The sequence below is a fragment of the Gymnoscopelus braueri genome (assembly GCF_963280865.1).
Source record: "Gymnoscopelus braueri genome assembly, chromosome: 4".
NCBI lineage: Eukaryota > Metazoa > Chordata > Actinopteri > Myctophiformes > Myctophidae > Gymnoscopelus > Gymnoscopelus braueri.
The window spans coordinates 21,709,666-21,726,026 of NC_137605.1; the positions used below are offsets into that span (position 1 = coordinate 21,709,666).

Sequence of the window (16,361 nt, forward strand, 5' to 3'; positions counted from 1 at the left end):
TATCTACAAACTCACAACCTCCATTAACTAATTCAATCTGTAGAGGCCATTTGTCAGAAATCAAATCAAACCATCACTGATGCAACATGGGCATAATAATAATAATACATACGATTTATATGGTGCTTTTCTAGGTACTCAAAGTCGCTTAAAATAATAAATATAATGGTTCCCACTGCCCTCTTTGCTCTGGTAAAAACATAGGTCCACCCATGTGCATGCTGGTCCTATACTTGCCTACCTAAAGGTGACCACAGTGTTACCCAACTCATAAACAAAATTAAAACTAAACGAAACATTGGTTATTCCAACATTTAAACCAGCTTTTTATTCTGAATAATATAAATTGTCCCACATCTCCTGGCATCAAAACAGTAAGAATTGGTGCGACTTTGCACCTTGCGCTTAAGATTTCAAAATATTTAAACTTTTATGCACATATAAAAACTGCAATGCAGTTGCTTGACAATGCTATTTGTCAAGCAACACCGTTGAGCGAAGAATAGAAATTAAGCTTAGGCTAGCATTACATTAAACACAATCATTTGATTGGCATATGCAAGTAAAAATCTGTGAAATAAACATTTTGAAAATGCATCTTAATCATGATTTTGCATGCAAAGATAGAAAGGTGTTATCCATAAAGTGTTTAGTCTGTAGGTGGTCCACAGGCATAACCTGCAGCTGTCAATCTCTAAGACACCAGACTTCCTCAGAGAGACATATTAATGTATTTAAAAAGCAAGAAGAGCTAAGAACAAAAGGCTCTCAGGCAGGATGTCAAATGTACCACCACAATTAGTTTTAATTGTGATTTTTCTGTATAGGCTACAGGTGGCAATTATTTTTCTGTAATGATTATACTTTCATTAATGTCTAATAAAGGTGTATTCCCCCTGCTCATATGTGCACAAATGTACCTCAGTCTTTGAGTGCAAAAACACACTGTGTGCAATATTTACACAATACCATGAAAACATAATGTGTTTGTCAATCACTCACAGTTGTAGTATAATTTCCTGTATGCCCACTCACATTATTAATCTACTTCGGTGACTATATCAACAACATCTATGTGTATCAACTTTTATCCTAGCACTAGTAGAGTTGGGAACCACTGAACTAGACTTGCATGTTACTCACCGGTTACTCACCGGTGCTAGAGGTCAGCAGAATTATTGCCTGAGTATTTCACAGTAAAGCTTTGTGCGCAAAACCACAGTCAGGATTAGAAATTAATCATATTAACTCCACTGTAGGTTAATATAGTCCATTTATAAATACTCTTAGAATAACTTAAAGAAACCATTTCCTCAAGTCATTCTGTTTCTATGCTGTAATCATTTCACCACTTTGGTGGTCTTCGCTGGCGTACTGGACGCACCCCTTCCTTATACACCTGCCCAGAGGGACCTCCCTCTCCTTCAGTGTGGTGCTGCAGGTCTGCCTGATGTAGGGGAGATGTTAATGGTTGGCAACGTTCAGTACTACAAACATCTGGGATCTCATCACCGGCTGTTCCAGGATCAGTGTCCCTCCTAGTTGTAGCTGTTGATTGGCCCCTTCCTTCACCTGGGGCCAGCTGGGTACGTCCATGGGTATTCCCTCTAGACGTGTCAGGTGCTGTCTGACCACAGTGTTTGAGAGAATATGGTCTGTCAGCATGCATGAGCTTATACTTGTTAACATTTCCTGTGTTATTAAAACTCTTTCCACACAGTTCCACACGGCAAGACTTCTCTCTAATGTGAATTCTCTCGTGATTCCTCAAAGCAGACAGTTTGCTGAAGTGGTTTCCACACTGGTCACAGGAGAAGTGTCTTGGTTTCACTGGAGACAGGACAGGTAAGGTATCTGAAATAGACATGGAGGGATTATTTAGCAAATAACATGTACTGTATTGCTATTTGATTTTATTTGAAGACAATTATAATAAACAAATATGTTTCTGATTATGTGGATGTGCAATCGGTACTGATAGGATATTTAGCTCTCAGAACAGAACAGTTGTGTATGGGAATGCATTGTGCGAGACTCAAGGGCCCAACCCCTAAATCTATTCCAAAACAAAGTTACAAAATGTGTTATACACAAGAAGACATAGAATTAGACATCTTATCCCATTAAAACCGGGAATGCATCTGTGTAACCACTTAACCACTTGAACCCCATATGGGTAACCGGAGTCCCTCAGGGTTCAATACTTGTTTATTTTCTGTTATTGTGGAGAGCTCACTACGTGTCGCAGTTTTGAGCTTGTCGATCTGCTATTGTCAGCTAAGGCTTTCCCCACAATACAGATGCTGGGGTTTAAGTGGTTAAAACATTATTTTATACTTTGGCTATTCAAAAATAGCAGATATAGAAACTCATAGGGCGGCACCAAGTGCCACGCTACGAGCTTGTAGATCTGCTATTTAAAAAATATATACATTTATATATATTTTTTAAAGCGAACATTTTTAATTCAAATCTTTGCTTCTGGTGATTCTACAAATGTCTTCTAAATCCTAACAGTATTTTTTTGGGAAAAAACTTATGTTGCTATATATCAGTGGTTCTCAAACTTTTTCATGTCAAGGACTACCCAAAATGATATGTATTTCTCAAAATACATCTCTCAAAATCTCTCAAATCTCAAAGATTTGAGTTAAAAATGTATATCTATTTTCAAAGATTTGCACACATTTTCACGATTTCTTTTCCTCAAAAATACAGATCTTAAAGCTGAAAGTGCGGCACAGAGTGCCGCGCTTTAAGCTTTGAGATCTACAAGCTATGAGCTTGTAGATCTGCTTTTGAATAGCCAAAGAAATCTAAGATGATACAGATGCGTTCCCGGATTGAATGGGTTAAGGGACAAAATAAAGCACAGTATATAAATAAAGTGACTAAATAGAAACTGAGAACTCTAATGTTCACCCATTAACAAACCAACAGAGGAGGCAACCATGCACTAATGGAAAGTAGTTGTGGATTAATTGACACACTTCCAACATGTAGCTAGGAGGAGTCAGGGATCAAACCAAGAACCTTCTAATTCCAAGACGGCTGCTCTACTAAGCCGCTGCCGCCCCAATGTTGAGGTTTGGTAGAACCTAACCTCGCGTCACCAGTCTTTCCACCTCGGAGGAAAGCCTGGTATTCGTTATTAATGGCCCGTGTGATCCGGTCTAGGCCACACCTACTGAAAAAAAAAGAAAAAAAGCAATTCCTCTTTCCGGAATTTGCCGTTCCGGTTTGGCGGAGCCGCTTTGTTTTGGTTCCCCCTGTCTGGTTCCCCAATCCCTATTTAAATGGAATAGAATTTCCCTGTGGGATAATAAAGGTAGACAGACGCTAAATAGTCTCCGGAAAGTACACTCAAATGTATATTTAAAAAATAAGCTAAACTACGCCGCATCAAGGATTTTATTAGGTAGGCCCACGGACGGACCTAGGTGAAGTCTTTCCGGATTTGCTGTTCCGGCCGCCTGGTGACGTAGGGTTACTTCCGCTCCCTACCGGATCATAGACCCGAAAAGGTATGCTTCCCAGGCTAGGTAGAACCCATGGTTGTAGAGCTACATGGGCATGTTATGTTGACCAGATATTGTCAATCATCTTTAAATGTTGCTTTTGTGTGCAAGGAACCATATAGCGATTTCATTCTCTCACTGCATAGCTAAACAGCTCTCAAAATCATACTTGAAGCACATGAGGAAGCAAAAAAGTGCATCCAGCCAATATACAAAAAAGAAATAAACAAAACCAAAAAATAGTCCTGATATGTACAGTATTTTAGAAAAGCAATTGAAAGTGATGTTAGCTTTAGTTAGTTAGTTTTGTAGCAGAACAAAAAAGAAAAAGGTCACAAATATTGGTGTAACACGAGCATGACCAACGGTCACTGAAAACATTACGTACTAGGACCATTTATTTTTTAATATATTGGCAAAATCTATTTCATTTGTATTCTTTCATGTGCTATAAGTGTGATGCTGTGACCCTTTTTCACCATTCAATGACAGTGAATGGAATTACTACTTCTGGTTCCCCTATCACAGAGCACAGAAGCAGATAAAGATAATTGACTTGAGTATGAAACTTACTGAGGTCCTGGGCGTCCTCTGGTTCCTGCTGTTCAATAGAACCGGCCCTGGATGGATCTGGAGAGTTCATCTCCACCTGAAGTCTAGACTCCACGGACAGGTCTGGAATAAAATAATTGACATTCCAGGTGACTTTAGGATGAATTAAAAATAGTATTTAATATATATGTAAGGCTAAACACACCTATAAAGGTGCTATTTTCAGTCAGGAATAATAGGCATAGGCACAGGACCGAAAAACCACGGCTGAAAAGTGTTTCAGAAATCGACTTTTCCTTCAAAGGAAAACAGGAAACTTACTGATGTCCTGGTGATTTACTGGTTCCTCCGTGCTAACAGAAACGGCCCTGGGTCTAATCCTGGGCTGTTTCTTCTTCATCTTCTCTCCAGTGTGCATTCTCTGGTGCTTTTTGAGATTAGCCATTGTTAGGAAGGTTTTTTCACACTGGTCACAGGAGTAAGGCTTCACTCCATCATGGAGGCGCTGATGCGTTTTCAAGCTATCAGACTGGGTGAAACACTTCCCGCATACATCACAGTAGTACGGCCTCTCACCAGAATGTACACGCATATGAGTCTTCAAGCTTGGAGACTGCGTAAAACTCTTCCCACATAGTTCACAAGAGTACGGCTTCTCTCCAGTATGAATGCGCTGATGAGATTTTAAGTTTCCAAACTGAGTAAAACTCTTCCCACATTCTTCACAGCTGTAAGGCCTCTCTCCAGTGTGGATGACCAGATGATTCTTCAAGTTTCCATACTGAGTAAAAGTCTTCCCGCAGTGTTTACAGGAATATGGTTTCTCTCCAGCATGCATGAGCTTATGCTTGTTAAAGTTTCCCGTGTTATTAAAACTCTTTCCACACAGTTCACAGCGGCAAGCCTTCTCTCTAATGTGAACTCTCTCGTGATTCCTCAAAGCAGACAGTTTGCGGAAGTGGTTTCCACACTGGTCACAGGAGAGATGTCTTGGTTTCACTGCGGACAGGACAGGTAAGGTATCTGAGATAGACAAGGAGATATTATTTACACATTGAGCAAATAACACATGTTGCCGTTTCATTTGATTTGAAGACATGTATAACAAACAAAAACATTTCTGATTATTATATGGATGCGCAATCAGAAGTGATGGGTAATTTGGATGACTGCACAATAGAATCCTCACTAATCACTATATTGAGGGAGAAATCTGTGTTTTCCAGCTCACAGAACCTTGCCAACAGTTGTGTAGGAGAATGCATTGGAATCTGAGTTAATAATACATTAAATTAACTTTACTTGTAAAGCACCTTCCAAAAACAAACTTACAAAGTGCTTTACAATAAAAGTAAATAAAATGATACAAGACAACAGCTTAAAGGACAGAATAAAGCAAGGTAAGGTATATGAATAAATGACATGAAAATTGGAGCAGCATGAAGGAGGGTCAAATAGATACAGCTATAGATATAGATACAAATATGTTTGCAAATCAGCAAATTTCTCTTTTAATGACAGCAATTCATACTTCTATTTAGTCTAAATCACACATAAGAGTCAGCTTCATGCAATCAGCGAGTAAGTTCAGAGTTCAACTTTCTTCAGGATAAAAAAAAAACATAACTCTAACCTAAAATCAAGATCAGTTTTATTATGAAATGAGTGCGAAGGAAAAACGTTATCAGTATTATGGTGAGCGATATTTTTTGGTTAAAACAAAACTTATGGTGTTAAAAGGTTAAAGCATTATATTGTGATAGTAATCATTGCTATAGAGTGTTTGTTCAGTAGCAGGGGTCTCTGCGTCTCTCCAGATCTTTAATAAACAGAAAATATATTTTCAGGGGGGAGGCCAATCTTCAGCCAATCAGGAGAAAGTACCCATTTATCAGCTTCAATGTAATAGTGTTCCAGTTCCAATGTTGTCTGCTGATTTCTTTGTCATCACTGCCAATTTCACTTGTTTAATCTGTATCCTGTGTGAGTTCTCTCTCCTGATTGGATCCCGACCTGAAAATGCATTTTCTGTTTAATCAAGAGCCTGGAGGGACGGGGAGACCCCCTGTTCCTGAACAAACACTCTATAGCAGCGGTGGGCAACTTTGATGATGGAGAGGGCCACTATATTTCTACACTCATTTCAGAGGGCCACATTGCATACTGTTGGGCAGAAACCTCTTATAGTATATCTTATACACTTTTTTTTGTAAATGAATGCCATATTTTGCCTTCTAAGTCACACAAAAGTGGCAAAAATAGCCGATCTACGTGTAGATCGGCTATTTTTGAAATTTTTGAATTAGAATCCAGATTTTTGTTTTGCTCTTTTTGAATTGGAATTCTGAAAACTAACATTTTTATTTAATTTAAAATGCGTTATACTTATGTTCAATTTTTGAACTTAAATACAAATACTTAAAAAATACAATAGAATTTTAATACTAGTCATTAAGCTACTACTATTAGACTGTTAGTAATTCAAGCAGGTCATGTTTGCATGATTGGAATTGTAACAGCTGAAATCAATAACATATCAGTATTCCGATATTAACCTGCGGGCCGCATTAAGTGAATGTGGGGGCCGCATGTGGCCCCCGGGCCGCCAGCTGCCCATGTATGCTCTATAGCAATGAGTACTATCAGAATATGAAGCAATTTCACACTTATTTTAACAAAAGAATATCACTGACTTACCCTACCTTTAACATTCAACAAACGTCCTTAAAAGGAGAAAATTATAACATCATATCAGCTGACTTTGGTGTGAAAAGCCAAAAAGAAAATGTCAGGATATGAATGAGATACAATGCAAAAACAAGCAAACAAAAAAAATCCCAGTGAAAAAATTACAAAAGAGCTATACAGTAATGCTTAATTGTAGTTTTACATGAGAAGTAAATGATGATGGATAACAGAATAGACTAAAACAAATTGAGAGTGAGAACATTGAGAGTATACAACTTACTGAGATCCTGGTGGTCTTCAGGTGCCTCCTGTTCAACAGAAACATCCATGGCTGGATCTGGAGAGTCCATCTCCACCTGCAGTCTGGACTCCACAGATCTGTCTGAAATGAAAGCACATTTTATACATAATAAACTCAACATACCTAATTTATGCTTCGGCAGACAAAAATGATCCAAATTCAACAGCTGACGTCAAGCGGATCATTTTAAATGGCCGGACACTGGTTTCTCATAACTGCTGATTTGTACGGCGTGGGGAAAAAGTATAAAGTGGGGGAAAAAAAGAATGGAGGTACTTCCTTGACCTACTGGCAAAGAAATGTGGTGCCACAGAGCCATGCCATAAAACATGGTAACATAATAATCTCTAATTGTTAAAAGCAAGACAAAAGTGTAAAATATAATTGTGTGTGGAAATGACCCGATACAGCTTTGGATTGGTAGGCTCTAGGCTGGCTGATGCTGCATACGGTACATCAAATAGAAACAATTTTTTTTCTGGTTTTCTGGTTTCAAGTGGTCTCCTATGGGCATGTCACATCTGTGACGTAAAACAGACAATGTGTCCCAAAACGTGACAATATGAAACGCAAAAGGGACATGACGTAACATGACACTTTGGGACAAATCACACCCGTTAACATTGAAATGTGAAAGCCACATACGCCACATTTAATAATATTTAATATAAGGATATCTGCAACTCAAACTAGTTCGGGTATGCTACTGGGAGTAACTGGTAAAATAGTGTGTTATATTTTGATAATCGATTAATCTGTCATGATTTAAATGATTAATCAGATTATGTCTCCACCTTTTACATTTTGTTTGAGACTGTTTTAAGCATGTACACATATGAAAGACAAAAAAAATCTAAATAAAAGCCACCCATGGTACCTTTACTCTTCTTCTGACTGCATATATTTGATTAAACTAGAAAAAGTGCTCTTCGGAGCACAGGTATCCGCTAGGTCAGGTAGGTTATTGTGGGCCAGCAATGTTCCGAAATCGGCAATCAGGATGAAATATGAAAGATCAAACAGATCTGTCTTGATCACATGACTATAGAGATCATGTGTACCGATTTCCGTGAAATTTGGATAAAATCTGAAGGAGTAATATTAAAAAAAATCTTATACTGGTGGCGTTTTAAAAGGCAGATGTGAAAAATGCAGGGCAAAGGTTTTTCCTTGTCCTCCAGGGTGTGCGCATACAAAGTTTTACATAGATCGTATAGGTAAAAACACGAATTGGCCTGTTATAGCGCCACCATGAGGTTGATTTTAAAATGTTCTACGGAAAATGCACGCTGTGTTCATGATTTGAGGCATTTTGTTCAAAACGAAGCATTTCTGCGAACTCTGGAAGCCAATCTTAGCCAATCAGGATGGAATATGAAAAATATGAAAAACCTGTTTTGTTTAATGACTATAGAGATACTGTGTAAAGATTTGCGGGATGTTTGGACAAAATCTGTAGTACTGTCAAGAAAAGTGTTTTGCAAAAATCTGCCTCCTCGTGGCGCTATAACAGGTCCATGTGAAAAATCCGGTGTATGTGCACAGTTTCGCTGCCATCAAGCCAACAGTGCCAGAGATTAGCTGTTCACAGACAGAAGGACGGACACACACTAACACGGACAGACGGACAGACGGACGGACAGGGTGCAAAACATAGTCTCGGCCATGCCTTTCGGCCTGGCGGAGACAATAAATACATTTGTTAGGCTAAACTAACGGTTAACATTACTCTTTTAAACTCAAATATGTCATTTCTAAAAATAAACAAACAATCTCAAGTTATTAACATTAATGAGTGCTTAAGCAACACTAAACAGGTCGTGTTCCGCTATGAAAGTTTTAACTGGATTCACATGCTTCCATAGATGTAACCTCGCATCACCAGGCTTTTCAGTCAGCCTGGTTTACTGCTCAGTGCTCTGATCCGGTCAAGAGCACGCCTACTGTTTCTGGTCATTTGCACACATACATACACGCCAGATACACCCACAACCCGTTTCGGCCCCAGACGGGATCCACAGACAATTTCTCTAGCAAACAAGCTACCGACCCCGTATACACTGTGTGGACGTGCTCCCATTCCAAGCAAAGTCCATCTTACAGATATTGCTTTGATGTTGAGGGTGAAATGCTCCCAGACTATAGATGTTTTGCGCTATTGTGCATGTGCATAGGAAATGCAAATGGCTCGTTCCTAACTCTGCTTAGATAGCCATTTTAATCTATTCAGCCATTTTAATCTATTCAATTGGTTCTTCTTGGCTTACTGGTAATGTGCGTGCAAGGTTTCACGTTAAACGGTGCAGTGTACAGTGAGATTAGCTACTGCTCACAGACACACGGACAGGGGTGAAAACATAATAATGAGAACAAAAGAGGCCCTAAACCAGGTATCACAAACCGTTCTCTTTGCTGCAAAGGTTCTTCCTTCTTTTGAACTCAGCCCTGCCCTGCTGGACCTCGGGAGCAGACTTTTTCTCAATGGATGGGTCGCCTCCTCTTGTCTTGGCCTCCTTGTCATACTGCCCGGGCTTGCCGCCAGCCTGTGGGTTTCTGCGGCGGTAGTTGTGCTGGTAGAGACTCTTGGTTCTGGCCACCCTTGCTACCCTGGTTCTCTATGTCCTCCTCTCCGTCCTGCTGGAGTCTGGTATGGGTTGGACCCCTTTGTCTGAATGTTGGCCGACCTCCACTGCCAGATTCACCCACATTGTCACTCTGGTAGCTGTCTGGATAGTTCCCGTCATGGGATGGGCCACTCCTGCGGGGGTAGCGTCTGAAGCGATTCCTATCAGGGGCATACTTGCTCCCTTCGACTGGAACACCTCCTGGGCCGGTGACATTGGCTGCCTCTGCTCCTTTCTCCCCTTCAACCACATCAAATTCCACTGTTTCTCCATCTCCAACACTGCGATGGTATTTCATTGGGTTGTTCTTTTTTATGTCCGTCTGGTGTACGAAAACATCCTCTTTGGAATCATTCCTGTTGATGAAACCGTATCCATTCCTGACATTAAACCATTTCACTGTACCCAAGACTCTTGTTGCGATGACCTTCTTATCTCCTGTGGAAGCTAAGCCTTCCAGGCTGGATAGGCTCTCTAAATCGGCAGCAGACTGTGGTGGTTGTTCGCCACTCATGCTTACTGGTTGGTAATGGCTTGTGCCGGTGGTGGCTGGGCTCTCTAGTATGTTTACCAGTGGCAGATGGTAACCTGGATGGTAGCTGTCTGGATAGTTTCCGTCATGGGATGGGCCACTCCTGCGGGGGTAGCGTCTGAAGCGATTCCTATCCGGGGCATACTTGCTCCCTTCGACTGGAACACCTCCTGGGCCGGTGACATTAGCTGCCTCTGCTCCTTTCTCCCCTTCAACCACATCAAATTCCACAGTTTCGCCATCTCCAACACTGCGATGGTATTTCCTTGGGTTGTTCTTTTTTATGTCCGTCTGGTGTACGAAAACATCCTCTTTAGAATCATTCCTGTTGATGAAACCGTATCCATTCCTGACATTAAACCATTTCACTGTACCCAAGACTCTTGTTGCGATGACCTTCTTATCTCCTGTGGAAGCTAAGCCTGCCAGGCTGGATAGGTTCTCTACATCGGCAGCAGACTGTGGTGGTTGTTCGCCGGTCATGCTTACTGGTTGGTAACGGCTTGTGCCGGTGGTGGCTGGGCTCTCTAGTATGTTTACCAGTGGCAGATGGTAGTGGTGGTAATAATATGTAACTCTGTCTCTTCTGAGTAAGTAACACCCTATATACATAGGCTGGTCTGACATCACTCACCAACACAAACCATCGCCATTCATGCTAAACAATGGCTATCTGCGCAGGTGTTATATTTGTCTTACTGTTTCTCAGAATTGCTAAGACACATCTTGAAACTGTCACATATTTTCATAATTTTTTAAACACAAAACCTATAAACTACATTCACAAAACCCCTGACTCTTCTGGCAAAATCAGATAATCACTGCAAAACCATTTAAAACTACTGGTTGCTCAAAACCAAACAATGATTTTAAATCATACACACACAGTATAAACAATTGTATCACATGCATCTCGAGATCCACGTGGGAACAGCATGGCTTCAAGCATCTCAGACTTCATGTCGTCAGCCTGTGGCGTCAATTGTCAAAACAAGTCTATGACGTCTAAGACTGCAAATATGAGCCAGACAAGTCTGTGAGCCCTATGTATTATTATCATGCAATAACAGTTACACTAAATAATGTATTTAAAAAACAAGACCAGGAGACCTGGTTCTGCCAGACCCAGAATAAATTCCTAGTACGTAACACACCTACAAACCACTTTATAAGTTGAAATCTGAAGATCAGAGCACTACGTCACGCTAAGCTTGGCCAATCGAAAAGAGGGACCGGGAGGAAAAACGTTGAACCGGGAGGAAAAACGTTGACCGGGAGGAAAAGAGGGACAGACAAAGTCTCATGTAGGCCTGACCCCCTGGGTCTGGCAAATACAAATCATGTGTGAAGAATGGTGTGGATGTACTTCTGTGACCTACTGCCTGGCACACAAAATCTGGCCCTGATTGATCCAGCGATTTGCAAGATTAGCTCTGGACAAACAGACACTCTATAGTCTGTAAGAAAGTATCTCTCATAGATGGCTAACCTCTGATTCGCCCCAGACAGACAAATAAACAGCAAAAACCTATTCCACCCCTTGACTTCAGCCTGGCAGAGATAATGATGCTATGCACCAAGATGAAACTTACCGAGTTCCTGGTGATCTTCAGGTTCCTCCTTTTTAATAGAAACAGGCTCCTCCTTTTTAATAAAAACACTAACAGGTTCCTCCTTTTTAATAGAAACAGGTTCCTCCTTTTTAATAGAAACAGGCTCCTCCTTTTTAATAGAAACAGGCTCCTCCTTTTTAATAACAACACTAACAGGTTTCTCCTTTTTAATGGAAACATCCATGGCTGGATCTGCAGAGTTCATATCCACCTGCAGTCGAGATTCCACAGACTGGTCTGGAATTAAGGAATTAAATAAGGACAACATTTTTATTAAAAAGCTCTTGCCTAAAACCAATATCAGTTTTACTGTCAAATGAGAGGGGAGGAAAACAATGATCTGTTTTAAAATGAACATTTGCCAAATCAGATGTATTCTTCAGAGGTAGGGTATTGAATAATTCCTTTGCAAACGTTTTGTACATATATGGAACATTGCTACCGGTGCAGAGAAATAACCACAGATCTCCCGCTAATAATCATGCAAATATAAAAAATTCTGTTGGAATGTCTTTAATGTACGGTAGATGCAAAGGAATATGTATTCTAATCATTTTAACAAGCATTTGTGAAAATCACAATTGTGACGTCAATAGAACTGTGCAAGCAATGAGTGACAGTTCTTTCCAGGCCTGTGTGCATATAAAATAATCTACAATCTAGCAGCAAATGTTGTATCTCCACCTGCCCAGGGACTACAGATGGAAATCTAATTTTGGTACAAATAATCTTCTCTCTTTGGAATATGAGCAGGTGCGCTTCCTCTGGATGCTTTCCTAAGCAGTGGGTGCTCAGCCACAGAAACGACTTAAAGAAAGGAACCACACAAGGTTGAAAAAAATGGCAGCACTCCAGAATGAATGATGCAAGACAGTGGCTCAGTTTTATGCTCTCTCTTCTATTTTAGGCCTAAAATAAAATGGTTCCTTTCCTTTCTCTTTGCTTTGCGATAAATGTAGTTTGTACATGCTCTCTGATAGAAATAAATGAAATACAACACAACAGAATGAGGTAAATTAACAGAGAATATGAATCTTACTGAGTTCCTGGTGGTCTTTCTGTTCCTCCTTTTTAATAGAAGCACCCATGGCTGGATCTGCAGAGTTCATCTCCACCTGAAGTCTGTACTCCACAGACTGGTCTGGAATGAAGGAATTGCAAAAGGACTTTAATACTCAATGTACCTAATTTATGCCTTGGTGTTAAAGTGTCTTGCGAGACGTTGCAGACAAATTATGCAAATGTGCAGTTTGTAACGCCAAACAGACACTTTTAGATGGCAGTGTTCCTGCTGATGGTTGTTGTAACAGGGTTGCTATTGTGTTTGAAGTCCATCAAAATTCATGTCTATATGTTGGGTTCATCTACTGTATGCAGGGCTCCCCTTTATTTTCATTTTGGTGTAACTGCGCCCCCTTGTGGCTGGTGCAGTTTATATTCGTCGCCTGACGAATATAAATATGTACAAGAGAGAAAAAAAAGAAAAGTTCAGGGAGGGGAGGGGGGGGACGGGTTGGTGGGGGGGGGGGTTAAGGATAAGGATAATTCGTTCATGAAAGTCCTTGCGGTCTTGTTTCCAATGACGGCCTGTGAGCAATTAGGGGTTAAGAGTCTTGCTTAGGGACAAATTTCATTTCATCGACACATATGCTGACCTGGCCTGGAATCGTACCTGGGGCAACCAGGACCTCTGGCTCCCTAGGCGGGCTCACTAACCACTCAGCTATGGCCGCCCCAACGGTTAGGTTAAGACTTTGACAGGGGCCAGTTTGGAATTGCAGCCTCCTGAAGGTGTTTGTTTGGGGCAGTTTTTGAAAGTGATTAGGGTTTTACACTCCTTTACTCCTTTTGGTAGGGCATTCCACATTTTTGTTGAATAGCATGAGAACGAGTTGATTCCCTTTGTTGAGCCAAATCTGGGTTGAACATGATCCGTGGAGCTGCCTCTGGTGTTGTTGTGATCGTGGACTTCATTTACGTTTTGGAAGTATTTTGACAAATACAGGGGGATCCCAATGTTGTGGCGTATCTTGAAGTCCAGGCCCATAGCAAGTTGCTGTACTCTGTCCTCAACCCTAAGCCATCCAATCCTAGCAAAATGAGCAGGGGTTAGATGGGTTTTGTGTTTGAGGCCAAGAAGTAGCCGTACTAGTTTGTTTTGGGATATTTGGAGCCTTGTTTTTAAGGCCTTGGTGGTGTTGTGATACCATGAGGAGCATACATAATCGAAATGACCTTGTATGAGGGCCCCTGCAAGAATCATCAAGGTATTCTTAGGAAATCCTATACGAAAAGCGCGTTCTTTGGTTGACCTTTTTTATCACTCTTTCGGCCATTTTATCACCGTAGAGGTTTGCCTCCAAGACGGAACCAGGTAGGTAATTTCCTCCTTTCTTGTGATAACATCATCACCCGCTTTGATTGTGAAGCCTTGCTAAGGTTAGTACTAGACCCAAAAGGATGGATTCAGTTTTACCCAGGTGTAATGATAGTTTGATGTCAGCGAGCCAGATGCGGATCGTGCCGAAGTTCAGAGCTGAGAGCTAACATCTCATTCACCAGGGCAAGGTTTAGTTTCGTTTTTTTCTTGTAAGAAATGGGATGACTTTAATGTATAATATGTATATTCTTCAGAATAAAGCGGGGGAAAAAACTAAATTAGTATGAAACATACTGAGTTCCTGGTGGTCTTCGGGTTCCTCCTTTTTAATATTAATATAAACAGCCATGGCTGGATCTGGATAGTTCATCTCCACCATCTCACACAGGCTGATCTGGAAAGAAGAGGATTGAAGGCCTTTTATAATAGGTCAAGTAAATCTTTATTATTAAAGTAAACTCAACGTGCCTAATTTATACTTCTTTGACAAATTGTTAAGTGACACTTTGCAGGCACAAATTATGCAAATGTGGAATTGATATGATTAAAGACAGGTTCAATGCTTTTATATGGATGCAACCATTATGGTAACACTTATGCATCCCGTGTCTATAATATAAAAATACTTATATGGCATTATAATCTACTTATAACGCTGTATAATTATAGTTTTAAGAACTCATAAATAATCATAATGCTTTATAACAATAATAACACATTATAATGCATTTTATAATAAATTATAAGGTCAAGTATCCTAATATTTCATAAATGCTGGACACTCATAGACATTTGTTTTAGTAAGTATTGTAAGTGTAATTGCCGTAGTTGTAATACATTAAAATAATGTTATAATGTATTATAATCACTGTTATGCAATGCAATATATTGTGATTATAAGTCATTATAAGTTGTCAATTGGGCGCTTAAAGTCAGTAGTTCTCAACCTGTGGGTCACGTCAGGATTTTTTTTTTGGGGGGGGGGGGGGGTGGGGATGCATAGCAAGTGCATGTTACCCACGTTTACACTACAGGGCCTAGTGGAAGAAAAACAGTAGCCTACCACCATCTGATAAATAATGATTCAATAACTTCTTGGTAACTGCCTGGTCTTGCACCATTCCACATCCTGTGTTCACAGCGTGTGTCATCTTGAGTCAACCAAGTAGAGTATTGAATAATCTATTTAACATCCATCAGAGTTGTGTGTAGGCCTGTCACAATTATTACATAATCGCCTAAAATCGCAATTATTTGAGATAATCACACTTATTTTGCATAATAATCATTGTTTCCATGTTGAAAAAAATCATACATTTTCCAGTTTGATATTTTTTTTGTATTTTTTTTGAAAGAATACAATTATTAAATATGTCTTTAATTTCTTTATGTTTAAGTTATTGGTCATATCTGCCCTGTCAATGTTTGATTACGAAGAGTGAGTGCGTGTGCGTGTGACTTCAAATACACACCCGGAGTAGTAATTAAGTAGTGATAAAGTAAGTGAATACTACAGACCTGCCTGTCAGATGTATAGTTCTTGACCACTGACTGACTTCAACATAGAAAGTTATACATCTCTGCTCTACTGTTGTTGCTTCAATGACAAATATCTCTTAACAATTAGGTTCTGGGTCTCTTCAATACAGTAGGGTTTATAATCTGTCTGACTCTAGAACTATGAATGAACGTGGTACTCGGTCGCCGGTCTCTGGGTACATACACACAGTTCCGTCTAGCGTCCGTAAGACGGACGGTAGACGGGCGGAAGTCCCATACACTCCGATGTTATCGCGACCGTTCTTCCGGTTTTAAACTTAACATGGGAGTGTATGGGACTTCCGCCCGTCTACCGTCCGTCTTACGGACGCTAGACGGAACTGTGTGTATGTACCCACAGTCTCACACCATCGTCTCACGTCCAGTGTTGCCAGATTTCGCGAGAGAAACAAGCAACCAGGTCTATGAAAACAAGCCCAAAAGAAGCAACTTAGCTTAGGTCACATGAGCACTTTTTAAACCTATATGCGTCGGCTATTTTCAAACAAATCTTGAAGATGATGTGGAAAAATGTGGGAACATTTTGAAAGATTTTAACAACACAAATCTTGTATGGGGTTTGCGGTCCCTGGCATAAAATGTTTTCAGATAGG

General features: G+C 40.3%; 2 protein-coding genes across 3 annotated transcripts; both read right to left on the bottom strand.

Moving 5' to 3' along the window:
• Positions 1–897: 897 nt before the first annotated feature.
• LOC308083812 (uncharacterized protein) lies at positions 898–14,599 on the bottom strand. Of its 2 annotated transcripts, none has more exons than XM_080426202.1 (6): positions 14,503–14,599; positions 12,868–12,969; positions 7,039–7,140; positions 4,392–5,093; positions 4,092–4,193; positions 898–1,854 (listed from the first exon to the last, which is right to left on the bottom strand). In XM_080426202.1, exons 1-6 carry the CDS (start codon positions 14,585–14,587, stop codon positions 1,346–1,348), a joined length of 1,602 nt encoding a protein of 533 aa, XP_080282328.1. In that variant the 5' UTR covers positions 14,588–14,599; the 3' UTR covers positions 898–1,345. The 2 variants fall into 2 exon arrangements, with proteins under 2 accessions (XP_080282328.1, XP_080282327.1); XM_080426201.1 differs by lacking the exon at positions 12,868–12,969 and adding an exon at positions 11,808–12,065 and having other exon boundaries at positions 14,503–14,594.
• On the bottom strand, positions 9,577–10,698 carry LOC308084480 (uncharacterized protein; the record flags this gene model as incomplete). The annotated part of the gene is made up of 1 exon (XM_080427145.1): positions 9,577–10,698. One exon carries the CDS (start codon positions 10,696–10,698, stop codon positions 9,577–9,579), a length of 1,122 nt encoding a protein of 373 aa, XP_080283271.1.
• Positions 14,600–16,361: the final 1,762 nt, after the last annotated feature.

Coding starts and splice junctions, on each gene's coding strand:
- LOC308083812 (XM_080426201.1), bottom strand. CDS start 14,587: ATGGTGGAGATGAACTATCCAGATCCAGCCATGGCTGTTTATATTAAT. Junction 12,066..14,502: donor CGAAGACCACCAGGAACTCA/GTATGTTTCATA, acceptor CCTTAATTCCAG/ACCAGTCTGTGGAATCTCGA. Junction 1,855..4,091: donor AGAGGACGCCCAGGACCTCA/GTAAGTTTCATA, acceptor TGTCTATTTCAG/ATACCTTACCTGTCCTGTCT.